Consider the following 17,634-nt stretch of genomic DNA (forward strand, 5'->3'; position numbering starts at 1 on the left):
CAGAGGAGTGTAGAACTGAGATTCCTCAGTGTCACATGGCAGTAACCTGATCTCCACTCAGTCCTTTTGTCCTCTGCCAGAAACAGGGATCAGCATCAGTTTTGCCTTTGAACAAGCTTTCTTTCTTCTGCTTTAATGCTGCTGCTGTCTGCACCCTGCGATTATTTATAACACAGGACCAGCAGTGACGAAGACTTAAGAAATTTAGGTAAACCTTGACCTCTAGTCTGTGATCCTGACAACATGACCCAAAATCAGTCATGTCTTATCTGTTAGGAACTCTTTATTTTGACACTTCATGTGGAGTCTGCTCATAACTGAACTCAGACGCACTTTGTTCTCACACTGAGGTCAGATTTAATAAAGAGGATAAACTGAGGTGAGGTCAGTTCTCCTTCGTTTATCTCTGCTTATGACCACAGAGACATTTTAACGCTAATAAGAAAAAGATAAATAAAATAAATTAGGTATTTTTATGAAGTTATTCATGATTGGTGTGAGGGCTCTTCAACTAGATGGAAGATAGTTCTTTTTTAACTATTAAAGAGGGGAGGGGAACACCACCCCAGTTGTGTCTGAATGTGTCCTAACTTTGGCTCAGAAGGTTTTCATGCCTCTGCGCCGGTGACGGCCATGGCTGGACACATCATGTTTTCGGGTTTTCTGCCCGTCTGTCCAGCCCTGTGAATACCTTGAGGGGAGTTTCTTCAAACTTGGCACCAAACATGTTTTTGGCCATAACTCAAGAATCCATACATAAATTATGACAAAATTTCACACAAATATCTTTAAGGACAAAATGATCAAGTGAGCAAATTTTATGTCCAAAAGGTCAAAGGTCAACTTCACTGTCACATCACAATGTTGGGCTCTCTATCAGTCCTCTGTACTCCTCTGTAGTGAGACAACACCATGTTTCTCACCGTCACTCCACAGAATCATACATGTATAATGCTAACATCCATTTTGCCACAAAATACACTTAGTACCTTTTATTAAATCCCTTCAAAGTTATCATCACATACATTATATGAGTCTGGACAGACATGTAGATGAAAGCTGCAACTTGACTGGTTGGTGGAGGTATAAAACTGCAAGGTGGCGAGACCAACAGTCCTAAACTTCAAAGCAGTCAAACTGCAGTGATATAAAACAGAAAATCATCAAATCCTCACACTGGAGAAGCTGAAACGGACAAATGTTTCTCAAACAATTAATCAATTATTAAAACAGCTGGCAATAAATTTTCTGTTGCTCAACTAATAGGTTAATCAACTAATTGTTTGAGCAATTGTTGCTATAAATCCACCATAACAGAAACCATCAAGCAAAAACTTGGTCATAAATAAATAAATCTATTAATTTGTGTAAAATTCAGGTCAGAGATATCATTATTTTTTGATCAAAATAACGCAACAAGACATTTTATTGCAATTTCCTTATGTCACCACGGTAAAGGCAGTGCATTCAGATGCTATTAAAGATATTGCAACAAATTGCAGTAAAGTTACACACAATCTGTCACATAAAGAACAAAGAGAACGACACATGCAAAGACTCAGAAACAGATACAGTAAGCTCTCCACCTGATTAAAAACAGAGAGAGAGAGAGAGAGAGAGATAGAGATATGCAGGAGTAGTATTAATACCACAATTACATCATTGCACCGCCACTTTTTGCTCTCACGTACCGCCTAGGGGCAGCTGATGCACCCCACTTTGGTAAACCCTGCATCACACCACGCCAGTTGCATCTGAATGAACATTGATTATGAAGATTTGTGATAATAATATGGAATTTAAACTTATAGGGGAGACCAGGGAGTGTTGTAACAGGTTAATTGTAACACTGCCTGTTAGACCAAACAGAAAAATGCTGGGGTGATGTCATCAATATCATAAACTACCATTTCCCTTCTGAGCTTACAGGAGAAGTAACAGCTCTCTGTGAGCAAGATTGTGGAATTTACAACCAAAAAACTGATCTTCAGGTAAGAAAGTATTTTTGTTGTTGTTGTTATTATTGCATAATGTAAAGTAGCAGTTTCTGATCATTTGCATTCATGCAACCTTTCAAGCCCACATGCTAACACAGTTAGCTTTGTACTGGCTGCTTGGGGTGGGGACGGTTGTAACGGTTCATTAAAATGTTGAGGAATGCTGCGCTGCGTGCATCAAACACTTTGCAAATTAAAGACCAAAAGGAGTGTGTGTCAAGTGTGTACATTGCCAGTTCTGGATCCACAAATCCTGCTACCCAGAGGGAAGCTATCTACATTTACTACAACTGTGACAGTCAGAAATACAGTCCACACACACACGTTTCATTGTTACATCAATTTCCAAGCAGAGTCACAACTCATCCCAGTGGTGAGGTAAGTTGTAACAGTGGAACTCTTTGTATTTGACATCAACTCACATAATCTGTAATTATGCAGTAGACAAATATGGGTACCATGTTTCAAAGTTTGAGAGATCTGACATTATAAACCACTGAGCTGCTGACACTCAAACTGTTACTATCATCCTCAGTCTGTCTTTTATCTTCTGAAATCTTATAAATCTAATTTTCATGTTGGAGGTTTCTTGCTATGAGGTGAAATTAACTGATTTCTTATTGCTGCAAGCTCTCAAACCGTCTCACTTCCAAGGGATACAGTACAAGTCAAGTCAGTTTTATTTATATATGATCCAAACTCACATTTGCTTCTAAGGAAGAGCAACAAAGAAGGCCTGGCCTTTCCCCAGACAGACAGATATGCAGAAGATGTTACATGTATGTATGTAAATTACAATATGCAAATTTTAAAAAATATCATGGACAGATTTCAAACATATATGAGGAATGTAAGCTTGTAAGAGTCGAAATAGCAACACAACAAACAACTTTTATGAAGCTCCTGCTTGTTAACATGAGACTCATTGAAGTCAATTTCATCATTTTTACTATATCCACAATTTTCATTGCCTCTTTCTATAGTCTCTTTTCTCTCCTCTTCGCTGCCAAATCCTATTACATTAGCTGCTGCAACAGCCTGATTTCCCCACAGGGACCAATAAAAGTTCCACATTATCTCAATCTTACGCTGAATATCAACCTGCACAGCATCAGAGGGATGGATGTGTAATTGGCTGCACTAATTCAGCACACACACAGTCTGAAAAGCCCCTCTCTGTGGTTTGGGACATCAAATATCTTGTGTTACCTTCCCAACGACACACTGTGTGTTGTCAGCAGCTCATACTGACATCTGACGCTCTGCAGAACCGTAGCGAGAGCAGAAAGAACGCTTTTAGGGATTTTGTAAAAGCAAATCTTAGCCCTAAAAGACTGGGGAGACAAGTACAAGAATATTAACCAAATGTAAAGCAAACTTCAGACTTTTAATCTAGTATATGAATTAATAAAGATACCAGTCGGTTTAGGAAAAACAGCTTTAACTCAAGGACTAAATCAATAAAAAACTGACCTAAACTTTGCATTTTCTGCAGGCGTCAGTTTTATTCGTGAAGAAATAACCCAGTGAAATCCCTTTAGGCTTGCTGCTATATCAACATTAATCTCCATCACTGGGTTTTTCAAGGCCGTTCAGTCATTTTAAGATACCTTTAAGGCCTCCCAGAAGCCTTCGAGATTTTCTTTAAATATCAGCAGGAGCCTCTGAGCACATACATGCTGTATACAGCAATGACGGTCACAAGAGAGTTAATAAATTATGAAAGAGTACATCAAGCGTTGGTGGCCCCACATGACTTTAGGAATTATAGAGTAAAATATTCTGAAAAGAAAAAAAAAATCAAACCTCTCTTCTGGTGACAACCTTTATATTTCTGATGATTTTAGCTGCAACAGGTTGCAGGAAGCCCTCACTTCTTAACTACACGGGGTTAACAGCACAATACTGCCTCCTAAAGTTTAGATGGCAGTACTACAATGGAGTTATACCAGTTGTTGCAACCGGACCAGAGTAAATGGCCTTAATCTGCTGATCTAACAGCCTCCACTCCATGGTTTAATGTTTTCCACCAGACTTTATAACCTGGCAGCAGGAATTTGCTCCCTTTCAGACACAAGAGCATCAGTGAGATCCAACACTGATGTTGTGTGATCTACGCTAAAACTGTAGTTTACCAAAATACTATCTACTTCACAAAGAAAAGCACCTAAACTACATTTTGACTACTCTCAAAAAATGAGCTTGCCAAACTAAAGCACTTTGAAAAAGTAAAGGAAATTCTCACAATCTGAGTGTGGAATCTCATATCTCATAATCTCCATAAGTAAAGTGTAGGTGTGTTTGATTTATGGTCTAGAGACATGAGACACAGACACAGACATGATACAGCATTAACAGCATTAAATAACACACAAAAGATCTGTAATCTGTAATCTATAAAGTGCAAATATTAAAACAGTCCATAATGAAAAAGGCACGGTAAGAAGATAAAGCACAGCTGTGATGCGTACGGGTTACCCAAACACCTGTATAAACAGGTATGCCTTTGCTGCCAGAGTCCACAGAATCAGCAGACCGTAAGGGTGTGGGCACAGCATTCCATAGTTTAGGTGCTACGGCCTCGATGGCGTGATAACCACAGGTTTTAAGGCAAGTATGTGGGACAGACAGCAAATTAAGTCTATTAGACCCAAGAGGGCGAGCTGGTGAGTAAAGATGGAGTAGTTCAGTGAAATGTGCAGGAGCCTGACTGTGCAATGCTCTGTGAGAGTGAGAAGTATAAACTGTACTCTAAATGAAACAGGGAGCCAGTGAAGAGATCTAAGTGTGAGGATAATGTGAGACCATCTATTTGAGCTCTGAGAAGTCTGAGATGTCTTGTGGCAGCAGGTAGTATACTACCCACCTATTGCAAACTGTAGTCAACAGCCCAGTTCATCTCATTGGTCAGGGGTCTGCAACCTGCAGCTCCCTGTGGCTTTGACAAAAAACATATGAATAGCCATGGCTAAACACCTATTTCCTCTAAATTTTGCATATTCAAAGTCTCCATTGTCTAACAATTGATGTCAAATCCCAAAAACTCAGAAAGTCTCAGAGGAAAATAAAGAATTTAATGATTACAGCTCCAGAAAGATTTCTTGTTTCTTTCTTCAGGCAAAAAATTTCTCTTTTGAGATTAAAAGTTGCAGACCCCTGCTGTAAGTGTTTGATGTCAGGCCATAGATGTGCAGGCCAGTCAAATTCCTCCACACCAAACTGGGGAAAACTATTTCTTTATGGAAATAGTTCTTTCTGGCTTTGTATACAGGGGCATTGTTATAATGAAACAGGAGAGGGATAAACAAAAACTTGCTCCAACATTGGAAGAATCCTCTCTTCTGAAATATAATTGTAGGAAGCAGCAATAACACGTCCCTTCATTGGAGCTAAAAAACACCAACCAGGAAAAATAGTGATTCATGGGTAATACTAAAATGAATCATCATCCAAGATAGAGGCTTAATGATTTCACACCAAACACACCAAGACACCAGTTATTTCTTTATAGGCTACTATGCATTTTCCTTCAAAGACTGTACTTTGTGGTCTTAAATCTGAAGAATCATATCCAATCATCGTATACAGATATTCATATTTGACAAGGTATTGGCGAGTAAAATTTAACACCGGTATATCTGAATTAATGTGGGGTACTTGAACTATAGATGACAATAATTTAAAAAGACAAGAAATTAATTCTTTAAGGCCACAAGCTGTGCTACCAAACTTTCTCTAGATGAGGATAAAGAGCTGGATTTTAAATACTTTTACACGTATTAATTCTGAAACCTTTTTCTGACCTCTGGGTGCCCTGTAAAACAGTATCAACTGATTAATGAGCTGTAGTGGGTGATTATTAATAAATGTCACTCTTCTCTCTGGGTCACCTTGTATGGTTTGTCCTCGTTTTACTCTTCTGGGAGTTTTTTTTTAAAACAACAGGTACCAAAACTCAGGAGCCAAACTCAGAACAAATACTTTATTCCATACAGTGAATATATACAATCTGAAACAGGTCATTCCTCCTTCTCTTCTGCTGGCTTTGGTAAAACGTCTTGGCTCTTGAACCACAGAGCTTCACTGGTGTGACTGGCAATGATCGCCCGTTCGACGAAGGGACCTGAGAGGAGGAAGAGGAGGACAGGAGAAGGAAAACTGTCAGAGCTCAGCTGAATGTGATGAAAAGGAGAGATGTGAAGTCAAAATGATTAATTATTAGGTTGTCAAAATAATTCCAGACACGAGACACTAAAAGTCAACATTCAAACTCTGCTATGTGCAAAGACAAGAGTGATGTGGAAACTTAAAGCCTCCAGTGTCCATTCACGGAAACTGGCTCTAGACAGTGAGACAGGAGGCATCACTGGTTCAGCCTTCTACTGAAGTTGAAGCTAGTTTGAACTAATACATAACTTTACAACTACTACTTGTTTATCTACTTTTTGCTTTTTTGTGATATATCAGGGCTTTTCTAGCTGCTGCACTGGTGCAAATCCACCTCTCCTCCCCCAGCCCATGTCTGCTCTTGGCGGGTATAGCTGTTGCACGGCTCCTCAAGCCATCCCGGATCACGTCAGCAAGCAGAAAATAAGGGCTAAAATCCTGTTGTTGAACTTTCTTTTCTGGAAAAACAATATCAAACAACTTATTATTCAAATAAGACACTTTTATGTAACTATAAATAAAGCTTTTCGGTAGCAGGCCTCAGAGAGAAACCGCCATTATATCTGAGGTGACCAACGCAGACAGAACAATATCTAATGTCTAATAACCATTATCTGTAGCTACTGTAATCCTGGTAAACGTGTCTACACCTGACAGGGAGCAGTTCTATAAAGGCATGACTGTAAACACATATTTAGAACATAAAAACAGTCAGAATCTCCCCGGAAAATAAAATTTAAAAAATAAAAAAATAACAACTGAGAAGCTTGAAAACTTTCAATACATATGAGGGTGAGCATCAGTTTGCATGAGATTATGTTAAACAGCTGCCTTCAATCTCTCTCACCCACTCAGCCTCTGTCTCTCTTTTATTTGAAAACATGCAGATATTCCCTGCAGTCTTTTATTTCTCTCACAAATTTACTTTTAACTTACTTATGAATAGTTATTTCAGCATCATTCTCCCTGTTGTCTCGTGTTTCCTGCATTCAGGTCTCTGCTTATCAGCATATGGTTATGCTTTTGTTATGAATAATTCCCATAAGCCCCTTGGGGTTTTTTCTTTTCCTTCACCCACACGTTGCATTTCCATGCTCTTTTCTCAGTTTTATCTGTGAAGTTTGAGCTTGTTTTTTAGCCCACGCTACAGCCATTAGCTTGTGTCCAAATGGCTCTTTCATAGACATGAGTGGAAATGAAGAAAAAACTTCAGCTATTCACACAGTTAATTCAAGTCAACTGGAAGTATTTTAAATATTCACATCTTCTGCTCCTTGACTTCTAGGTGCAGAGGTAATTAAATCTGCCCAGAGTCCTTGTGCGCCGCTTGTCTGGGAGTTGAACTGCAGCGTAATGTTTGCTGGCACAAACTCAAAGAGAGCTCTCCGCTGACAGAGTTCAGAAAGGCCCAGGTGGCTCGGCTCTGCGCACCGCCCTCGTCACCAAATGCTGCTCGGCGGTGAAAATTGCAGAGCTGGGACGAGGCACCGAGTGAGATGTTCACTCAGCCACAGCAGCACAGAGGACGCTCTCTGCAGCCTGGCGGGTGCAGTGGAGCATTAACACTGTGGCGGAGAGTCCCACAGGGATCGTCCAGGATAAAACTGCACAAACTCAAAGTTTACTGTGAACAATTTAAACTGAAGCATCTGCTGCCAGTGCAGTCACAGACCTGCTGCTGCGTGTCTTTGGTCTGAGGCAGAGTGAAAGAGTTTAATGACTTCTGTAGAAGAAGTTTTCCAATTGATTTGTTTGGTTGGTAATTAGCATGGCAGCTCAAAAACTAAGTTAGGCCACAAGCCAAGAAAGAAGTGATTTGTTTTTTGGGTCTGGTTCCAGATTTTTTTTTTTCCCCAACATTTTAGCTTTTTTCTCATCAACTACTGCACCTTGTTGAATAAAAGAAATTGGCTCCTGTATTCTGTGCCAAACAAAATCCTTTGTCAAAGTAATAATGGGAGAATGTTCAGCCTCAATGAGAGAGAGCCAAGGCTCTCTCTAAGTGCTTTCTAGTTTTAATGTTTGAATTTTGGTTTATATTAGGTCCTTAAAATCTAAAACTAAAAGTGACTAAAAGTGAGGGCATATAGACAGAAAAAAAGCAAATTTTTGCAGGCAGAAAAGTGCATAAGAACTAATACATAGGATATGTATTTTTTTTAGCAATGATGGTTGTATTGTTTGATTATGGAGTCCTGAAGATCAACAGATCATTGATTTATGGCCTGACCACTGACATTTACAGTTTCAAATACTTCTTTAAAAAGACCTTTTTCCTTCAGACATGCACCGGATGCCACAAGTAGGTGAGGGTGGATGAAAAAAAAAAATACTAGAAGTATTGCAGATTCTTCATTTCGACTGATTTTCGATTTGCTATTGAAAAACCAGAACTGATATTTTAACAGGGACAAGAAGAAGATAACGCACCACCTATCAATATGCCGTCACACAGAAGGCTAAGTCTAAATCTGGGAGCCATTTGGCTAAAATATTGGTGAAATGAAAGTTTTCTAAATATAGCTGTGGTTCAAGCAACAGCACCAGAGTCAGTCTGAACAAGAACATTTTATACAAACTACACAATCTTCCTGCATGCATCAAAAAGAAAACCAAGGAGTACACAAGTGGACCACAGAACAAAACGACAGTAACCACGTCTGAAAACACATTAGCAATAGTGCCAATTTGGTCCTCAAGAGAGACATCCAAGACAAATGGAAAAGTAAAGAGTTCTTGATATGAAAAGTCTCAGGTCACAAAGGGCCGCCAGTTTTAAAGCGTCTTCAATCAGTGCTTCTGAAAGCTCGGCAGTTTGCTTCAGTGGGGCCACTGTTAATGACATTTTATTTAGCGAGCTCAGAATCAATTATATTGTAGATCATTTAAGCCTCTCCCTCTAATGACGGTCCATTAGCTGATGATTGCACTGTGCATCTTATTATCGAATGCAAAGTGAAGCAAATGTACAGAAGATCGGAAATGAATTAACTCCAACATACTGAAGAGGCTGAACTTCTAAATTTGACTCTGTTCAGTTCATACCAGCATTGTGAGGAGCATCGACTGCCTCTGCAGGTCAATCTGGGGTCACTTTCAAGCAGTGTTTAAAGCATTTTTTCCCTCAAGTTTCGATTTCTGTTAGGTTTATCGTGGTAGATTTCAGTTCAGTTTTACTTAACTACAATATCAACTCCACCAAGAGAAGAACTGCTGACCTCCGGATCCACATGAAGTCCGGCTGGCTGTAGGCTCCTCTCAACAGTTTTCTCTCATCAGAACTACCCAGCAGATAAAAGCTGGCACATTTCGAACACAACCATTTTGGCAAATAAAAGAAATCAACAATGTGATATTCTAGAGCTGCCACAACAATTAGAGACAAAGATCATCAGCAGCTGCTGACAGAAGTGGAGCAGCCTTGACCTGATTTTGTCAACAGTTGAACTGAGTGCTGTGACAGTTGGTTGATTTTAGTGAACTTACCCATGTTGGCTGGTCGGTGGGAGCAAACATCAATCACGATAGTTTGCAGGTTGGCAAAGATGTGTTCTTTTGGCATGTCGAGCTGTGCAGAGGAGCGAGAACAGTATGCAATAAAATATTAACTGTTACTAATCAAAATGTATTTTATGTAATGAAATGTTTAGTTATCTCAGCTCTAGATTCTCTCTAGTGTTTGTCAAAGTTTTACTAATTGAGTAATAACATCTACAGTCATAACGTGCTGCCTTAAATGCTACGCTCTGCATCAGTTTCGTTGAGACGCACCGTGCCTATCTGGGTCCTGACGTAGCAGTCGCTCTCCACCATGTACTCATGCCCTGTTTTGAACAACTCCAACATCTTGGGAATGTTCATGCCGACTGAGCCTGAGTGTCAACAGAGAGAGACAAAGAGAACTGATCAGCATTAGTATCATCCTTACCTCTTATCACTGAGCAATAATAAGCAGTACGGTTCTAATATAAATAATAGAACGGTAATATATAATACAGTAATATAAATAATAGACAAGAGTTCACAAGAGTTCATGTTATAAAACTTAAACTCCAATTTAGCAGGAGACGCCAGGCTGAAATATTGTTTTGACCCTCAGCTCACCTCTCTTGCTCTTTGGAAACTTCTTCCTTAGTTTGTTTTTCAGCGGTACAAGCTTCGTTAGTATATCTGGCACTGCTACGTAGAAGTCTGCTGAAATCTCATCATCCAAGATCTGGAAGTGCATAAAGGCAGCTTTAGGTTTAAATGACATTTCAATACAAACACAGACAGATAGTCTGAACGGGCATAATGGATGTGAATGATGTGCTTATGTGTGACATGTGCAGCCAGCAAGTTAATTGCCCTTCCTGTTTGATTTTCTAACAAAAGTTCAGATTATGTTAATAATTTTAGCAGCCAGTAAATAAATGAATGTGGCATACAGCAACTGTCTGGCTTCTTTGCGTGTATTGTTGTTGCCAACACTCACTCACTTACAAAAAGAGTGACTGTCAGACAAACTGATAATTTTGCAGCAGCATGTGCTAATGTGTATACCGTCCTTTGTAAATGTAATTTACAATACATACAGGTGTATTAACGGCTGAAGGTGATTCAAAGACAATATTAAGAGTAAAATTACTTAACTACAAAAAAAAAACTGCAGCCTATTATGTAGTTAAGTCAATCACATGTACGGTTGTCCAGATATGCAAACGTCATTCATAGAGACAAACAGAGATTCCTTCCTTTATAGTCAGATGCTGCTGCAACAACGCCACCTGTCAGCCAAATGGTGCCAATTATATGTCCATGTCCACTACATGTGGTTGCAATGGCACAAAGCGTTCAGGAGATGCAACAATTTTTAACATCTTAGCCCTGCCCACTGCGTTTGATCAAACCTTGAAGACCAGCTTCTTTATGGAATATCAAAAATCTAAAAAAAAAAAAAACTCATTTTTTATGGCTTGGTCCAGGGATGTTTTGTACCAGATTTGGTGAGGATTGTTCTGAATTTGTAGGAGCAGTAGCAACAAAGCGTATTTAGACTAAATAGCAGCAGCTCATACTCTTCTGAACCCACAGAATTCAGGAAAAAAAATGTTTTTCAAAAGTTCAAGTTCAGTGTCAAATTAGACACCGCACTCCTTTAGATTACAAGCAATATATCTGCCAATTGTGAAGTCAGTCAGATGAACAGTTGTCAAGAAATGCAAAAGACACACAGACAGAGGTTCCTTCCTTTATAGTTACATCATCGTCACCAAATTAGTTATTGTTGGAGTAACTATGATATATGATGTTTCTATTATTTTGTCCACCTGCTGTTTTTTTTTTTTTTTTATACGTATTTTAATTTGTGTACTTGTGAGAAAAACACATTTTTTCCTTTATTTTGTATCTATATTACGTTTTCATGTGCTCGTGTTTCACTACTGCAAAAGTAACTGTCCTTTGGGACACAAATGAAGTGATTGATCGGTTCATTTTAGTCCTGTCTGAAATTAATATAGGGAGGAAAATGGAACAAGAACCTTTCTACTCCTCACCTTACCTCAGAAACTATCAGCACGATATGCCTTACACCTTGTCTACACCGACCACGTAGCAAAAGCAGCACGTCAGCAGAACAACAGCAGTTGCTGCAGTCCTCTGTCAGTGTCAACAATAGCTCTATCCAGCCACAGTCTGGTGTAGACAAGGTTTAGATCAAAGCACTACAACCTTATCTGCCCTTGTGACTGTGGAAGATTTACTGAACAGCTCAGAGGCTTGAGCTTGTTCAACTGTGTGAATTTGAAATACAGCATTAACTCTTTGCAGATCTTTCTCTGCACCCTTCAAAAAATGTAATAACAAGGGGACTGTAGCTCAAATTAGAGCTGTAATGATTAGCTGCTTAATTGATTAGTCCCTAGATTAGCAATCAGTAGGGGAACTGGTACAAGCGCCACTAGTGGTACTTGAGGTCCCTCTAATGATACTCAGAGGGTTCTCCTAAAAGATTAAAAATTAAATAAATTAATTTAAAAACATGTTATCAAAATGCTCCAAAAATTCAAATGAAAACACTTAAACTATGAGACTGCCTTGCCCTTGTCTTTCCTGCATTATTTTTATTTCAATACCAGCCTCATGTTCATGCATGTAGCGCACACACTTGATCCGTGATTAGTTATGAGCTAAATAATCTCCTTATTCGGAATAAACCTGCATCCTGCCTGAACTATCCTCAGCTGTCAGAAAATGCTACTGTATTTTCACATCAGTGATGGTGTTGGTGCTTGGAGAGATTAATAGTTTCTGAGGTGGTAGGTGGTGTAAAGGGTTTGAGAAAGACTAGGATTAGTTTGATTAGGATTAGCTGATAAAGAGGAAAAATGTATTGCCAGCCACTTTGATAAATGATTGATCATTTCAGTCATTTTTCAAGCAAAAATGTCAAACATTTGCTGGTTATACCTTCTTAAATGTAAGAATTTCGGCAGATTAATCATTAATGAAAGGAATCATTAGTTGCAGTCTTAGCTAAAATCAATAATACAATATCTAAATTTTTCCAATATCAATACATATCTCAACTGTTTGCAAAGTTGATTGAATGGATTGAAATTGCAGTGATCAATGCTGCATTTTTATGCAATGTATTAGACAAACTTCTACAAGAAAAACTTGAATGCTATATTTAGTTTGTTTTTAGCCTTGCTTGCACTTAGGTACGTATTTTGTAACAAGATAAAACGTTACAATCATACGGTTAAAATAAAATTCTACAGAAAGATGACACTTTTCCTTGGAAGGAAAAAAAACTGCTCTGAAAATACAGTATGCGATGTACCTTTGTTTAACAAACTCACCGGCTGTATGAGTTCTACTCCTCCAGCAAACGCAGCACCATTCTCCTGGGCAACTTTAGCTTGATTAGCATCCTGCAGAGAAAAACAGAGGCAACGTGACCCATTTCAATCTGATTTGGGGGTGTCAAAGTGTGGCAGACCCAACCGGTGTCATTCATTATGGTCGTTAACAAGCACATCTAAGTTACAACCCACAACCTGCGCTGCTCGATAGGAATATTAATCAAATCCTGCTTGTTGGTTTCTGTGACCTAAACAGTCCCTACACAAGCCCATTCATTACAAACACACCGGGTGACAAATAAAAGGTGCTACTGCTGCTGCACATCTGAATCATGTTCAGACAATATTAAAGCAATTCATCAACAGCAGGCAATCAATTGGCTATGAAATTAAGATTTAGTGAGGCTGCGTGGGGAGATCTAAAAAGAACAGATAAAAGTTTTTACCTCAGTAAAAACTAAAACTTTGTTCATCTCTGTCTTGAAGGGGTGTGGTAAGTGCACTGTGCTGACGAAAGCGTCCACTTTTTTCTGCAAGGAGAAGAAAAGATTCAATTATTTCAGGGTTCAACACTCGACATGTTCCTGCATATCAAGGATTTGAGCAAAAATGAGAGAAAAAGAAGGGATGTCAATCATAAACCAAGCATAGATAATCAAGTATTAAATCTGTTCTGCCACCACTTAAATTTTTCATTTCTCTGGAGTGTTCTTAATTCATTATGCATAGGAGCACTGGTTCTGCACAGTTCTGCAGAGACAGACAGATGAGAGTGAGGCTGTAAGTAGTAAGCAAGTCTGTCTCGTGTGGGCTGTCTGGACATCAAAGCAACTCTGCAGTCCTGTGATGTGGAAACAAACTCGTGAGGTTTTTATTCCTCTGTGTCGCTCTGTTTTTGCTGATTAACCAAAACTGCTCATGTTGCAAGGATTGATGCAGTAAATGTCGCTCGGATTTGTGGAAGTGAAGCGTAAAAGGAACAGCCCGAGTGGGAAAGCACCACATAAAAAAGCCAAACAAGCCTGCCAAGTCTGACCGCTAAAATTAGTCTCGGACAGATACTTTGGCATGTGATCAACCGTTATCAGGATGTTCAGTCAGCTGGTGATTTCTGGGATTCAACAGTGGCTAAAAACATCCAGACTAAGCCTCAGATTCGTGGACTTAATGTGTGTATACACATGAAGTCTGAAGTGCTGTGGGCTGTTCAAATGCACAAATCACCAAGTTACTTCATGTAGGCCTGCACAGAGTACGCTTTGGGAGCAGACTGGACTAGACTTTGCTGGTTAAATAACAGAAACACCTCAATGTATAATGCAACACAGCAGTACCACAAACTCAAACAGGGCAGATTGGGCAGTGAGAGGCATCTTTCTCCAGTTGTTTCTGTTTTTGCACACTCTTAATGCGCCCCAGGCACCTCGCATTTTTGCAAGAAAGCTCTGAACGCCTCAAGCTGAAAAAACCTCAACTTAATGCAGAAAAGCTCATGCTTTTCCCATTTCCAAACATTATTAATTGAGGTAAAAGGTGAAGATCTGGTTCACCGCACAGCAAGCTCTCAACTCTGGAAGCACCTTGAAAAATGTTAAGATCAGTCAGACCTGTCCTGAGAAATATTATGTGATGACGGATTGCAAGGTTACGATTTTGCTTTTAACCATATCCATAGAGGTGAAATCTTTGAGCACCAAGTTATTCAAGGAGTAAGTCAGTATGTTTCATCAGAGTTGTTCGTTTGATGGTAGAACAGTGTGCAAAACTTACTCCCCCCAAACTTTCCCGAAGTCAAAAATGGAGGAGCAGCGTCCAAGAATTTCTGTAAGGCTGTGAAATCACCAAGCCAACATTTATAACAACGTCACACTGTGATCGATCATTTGTGCAGAGGTGAGAAAGGAGTCACAGTTTAAACTTTTCCTTCCACCTCTCTTTTTTCATTTGTTGCACAACCATTCGTGCAACACTATAAATGTCTTCTAAGACAGACTGTAAGAAAAGTCTGAGCTGTTTGTATTGTGATTTCTCCCCTAACAGCTTCTATACCAGCTGAGTATTCACTCCGCCATCCAGTGTGGCTGTTCAGAAAAAACTTTTTTTCCAGCACAACCAGACCTGAAGATGGTGACCATGTAACCACAGCCTCACCTCACTTCCTTTCAGCTCTCCGTCATTTTAAGTCAAAATTGCGGCAAAAAACAAGAAACAAAACTTCAAATCTCTAAATCTCAAATTCCATTCACACAGCATACGCAAAGAACACAGCTTCAGTGTTATTCCCATTACCTTTTTCTCCAGTTTCATATTTAGCTTCAGATTGATGTAAACAGGCTGCTCGCGGGGAGTGAAGTCCAACATTTGGAAGTTCTTCAGCATGTCGATGGTTTCTGCTGCGTCATAGATGGTCCTGGGGTAGTACCTCCGAATGTAAACATCATCCACAGGTGCCCAAGCTGTCTTGCCGTAGGGCTTATGTCTGTTTGTGTCATCGATGACCCTGCTTTCTTTCTTCACCTCCTTCTCTGAGTCCTCTTTCTTGTCTTTTTTTAGTGCCCTGACAAACAATAAGGGAGATGTTAAAATGAGAAATATTGGGGTCATCAAGCCTAACTCTTCTTCTTTTATGTTTCACATAAACAAACTTATTCTAATGGACAGCTTCATCAGATAAATGTGCAAAAATGTGAAGGTGAAGCAGAACAGTGTTGAAAAACAGCTTCAAAACCAGAAAATCCTCTCTGGACCAAGATCTTAAAAGTTGGTTTTAGTAAACATAAGGTTTGTAAACTCACTTGACAGCAGCAAACGTCCTGACAGGTAGATTCCTCAGTGCAGTCTGTGAGGCGCCTGCGTAGGCGGGCACACCAGCTTTCAGTAGCTGCCTCTGACATCCTGCTAAAACTGAGAAAGAGAAAAAAGCTGCATAAGAAATAAAAACAAACAGACATACAGTAGAGATGAGGACCTTCATTTAATATAGACAGATGCTGTTGTCTCCTTCTGTTTGACACAACATGAAACTGCATACCAGAGTTTGAGACACTGCCTGTGATACTATAAAACACACTTTAATCCAAGCACACCAGGACATATCTGTTAAATTCCACCAAAGAATAATCTGATGTCAGGCATTTCAAAGGAGCTGTAAACTTCATAAAATGTGTATAAAGACTCTAAAATATATCCTCTCTTTTTAAAAAAGCAAAAACGTAAAAATAAAATAAAATATTGCATTGCAACATTTGACACGAGTTAATTTCTCATACAAACCATATGTTTCAGGGCTTATCTCTGCCAAACTGAAGCAGGCAACATGCAATGTGTTATACGTATGAAACTGAATAATTTGCATGGAAATATTTCTGTGTCAACATTATTTTACCAAGGTGACAGCCAGCTGCCTGATTTGCAAGACAAAATGTGCTTTGCAAATCTAAAGCATGCGTAAACTTGATCACTGGGCACTACATAACATGCCCATAGTGCTACTTTCAAGTTTGCCATCAAAAACCCTTTGATCAGTCTGTGGAAAAACCTAGATTTTTCTGTTAATTACAAGTAATAAATCTCGGGATGCCTGCAGGGATGTGTGCTGGGAAGAGCTGTCTCATGTAGGTGAGGTTGTACATCTGTTTCTGGTACAGCTTGACTGACTGTGTGCAGGGTGCAAAGGTAATTAAGTAAATTTAGGTTTAATAGGAAAATAGAAGCGTGAAGTGTCTCTGTTAGTCCTGTGTAGGCTGAAACAGATATGTGCAAATCTTGAGTTTCCCTAATACGAAACAATTTTCAGAGACGTGACGGTTCAATTTGCCTTTTCTTATAAGCAAAACCACAAAACAACCGTTTACTTAATCGATTACGCTGACTCTTCAATTCGGCATACACATGATCCACTTAACAATACGTTAATTTAAACAATTATCTATTTTGTCTATTGTCTATTTATTGAGCTTGTGACCTCTTCTCGTCGCCGCCCACAACAACATAGCTATTTGACTCAAGGGCGCACAGCAAACACTGATTAATTTAAGTAAATTTGATTATTGTCCAACTGTTAGTTAGATTATTGCCGAATTAAACGTAAAATCTCAATCATTCAGACACAGTCTTCAATACTGTTGAACCCTGTGTCAAATCAGTGGATTTGCTGAGGGAAAGTAAAAACTATACATATCCGGGAGGTGATTTGCAGTCTGTGCTTGTCATCCAGGAGGGCTAACGTTAGCGCAACTGCACGCAAGCTAGCAGGCTATGATGACTGGTATTTAACAGAAACTGGAAACCAAAAACCAAAAAAAGTCTGAAAGAAATAGTATTTATTTCTCTTAACAAATACATGGCCTGGATTTTTACTGTCAGTTTGACGAAAGTAAATTATACAAAAACAACTGACCTTTCAACATAGTCCGCGTGCAAGTTGCCATGTCTGGGAATTCCGTTAGTCCGTGTGAAAACAACGATAAGCAATGAAGAGTTCCACACGGTCAGTAGAACCATATATCCACTGAAAAACTGCTAATCTATAATTGTCTTAAAAATTGGTAAATATTCAAAATGTATATAGAATACTTAGTAAGTATATAGAAATATTATGACCCACTGTCATATTCGGCATA

At 39.2% G+C, this 17,634-nt stretch overlaps 1 protein-coding gene across 1 annotated transcript; it reads right to left on the bottom strand.

Annotated features, from left to right (window-relative positions):
* Positions 1–5,965: 5,965 nt before the first annotated feature.
* On the bottom strand, positions 5,966–17,567 carry mrpl1 (mitochondrial ribosomal protein L1). Its single transcript, XM_084728204.1, has 9 exons — positions 17,412–17,567; positions 15,808–15,916; positions 15,302–15,569; positions 13,459–13,542; positions 13,010–13,081; positions 10,269–10,380; positions 9,936–10,036; positions 9,651–9,732; positions 5,966–6,120 (listed from the first exon to the last, which is right to left on the bottom strand). Exons 1-9 carry the CDS (start codon positions 17,440–17,442, stop codon positions 6,017–6,019), a joined length of 963 nt encoding a protein of 320 aa, XP_084584330.1. The 5' UTR covers positions 17,443–17,567; the 3' UTR covers positions 5,966–6,016.
* Positions 17,568–17,634: the final 67 nt, after the last annotated feature.

Source organism: Lutjanus erythropterus, chromosome 10 (assembly GCF_056507025.1).
Source record: "Lutjanus erythropterus isolate fLutEry1 chromosome 10, fLutEry1.hap2, whole genome shotgun sequence".
In the NCBI taxonomy this organism is placed as follows: domain Eukaryota; kingdom Metazoa; phylum Chordata; class Actinopteri; order Lutjaniformes; family Lutjanidae; genus Lutjanus; species Lutjanus erythropterus.

Excerpts from the sequence above, each read along its gene's own strand:
- mrpl1 (XM_084728204.1), bottom strand. The coding sequence starts at position 17,442 with ATGGCAACTTGCACGCGGACTATGTTGAAAG. Across the intron at positions 13,082-13,458 it reads AAGTTTTAGTTTTTACTGAG|GATGCTAATCAAGCTAAAGT; the intron begins GTAAAAACTTTT and ends TTTTCTCTGCAG. Across the intron at positions 10,381-13,009 it reads GAGTAGAACTCATACAGCCG|ATCTTGGATGATGAGATTTC; the intron begins GTGAGTTTGTTA and ends ATGCACTTCCAG.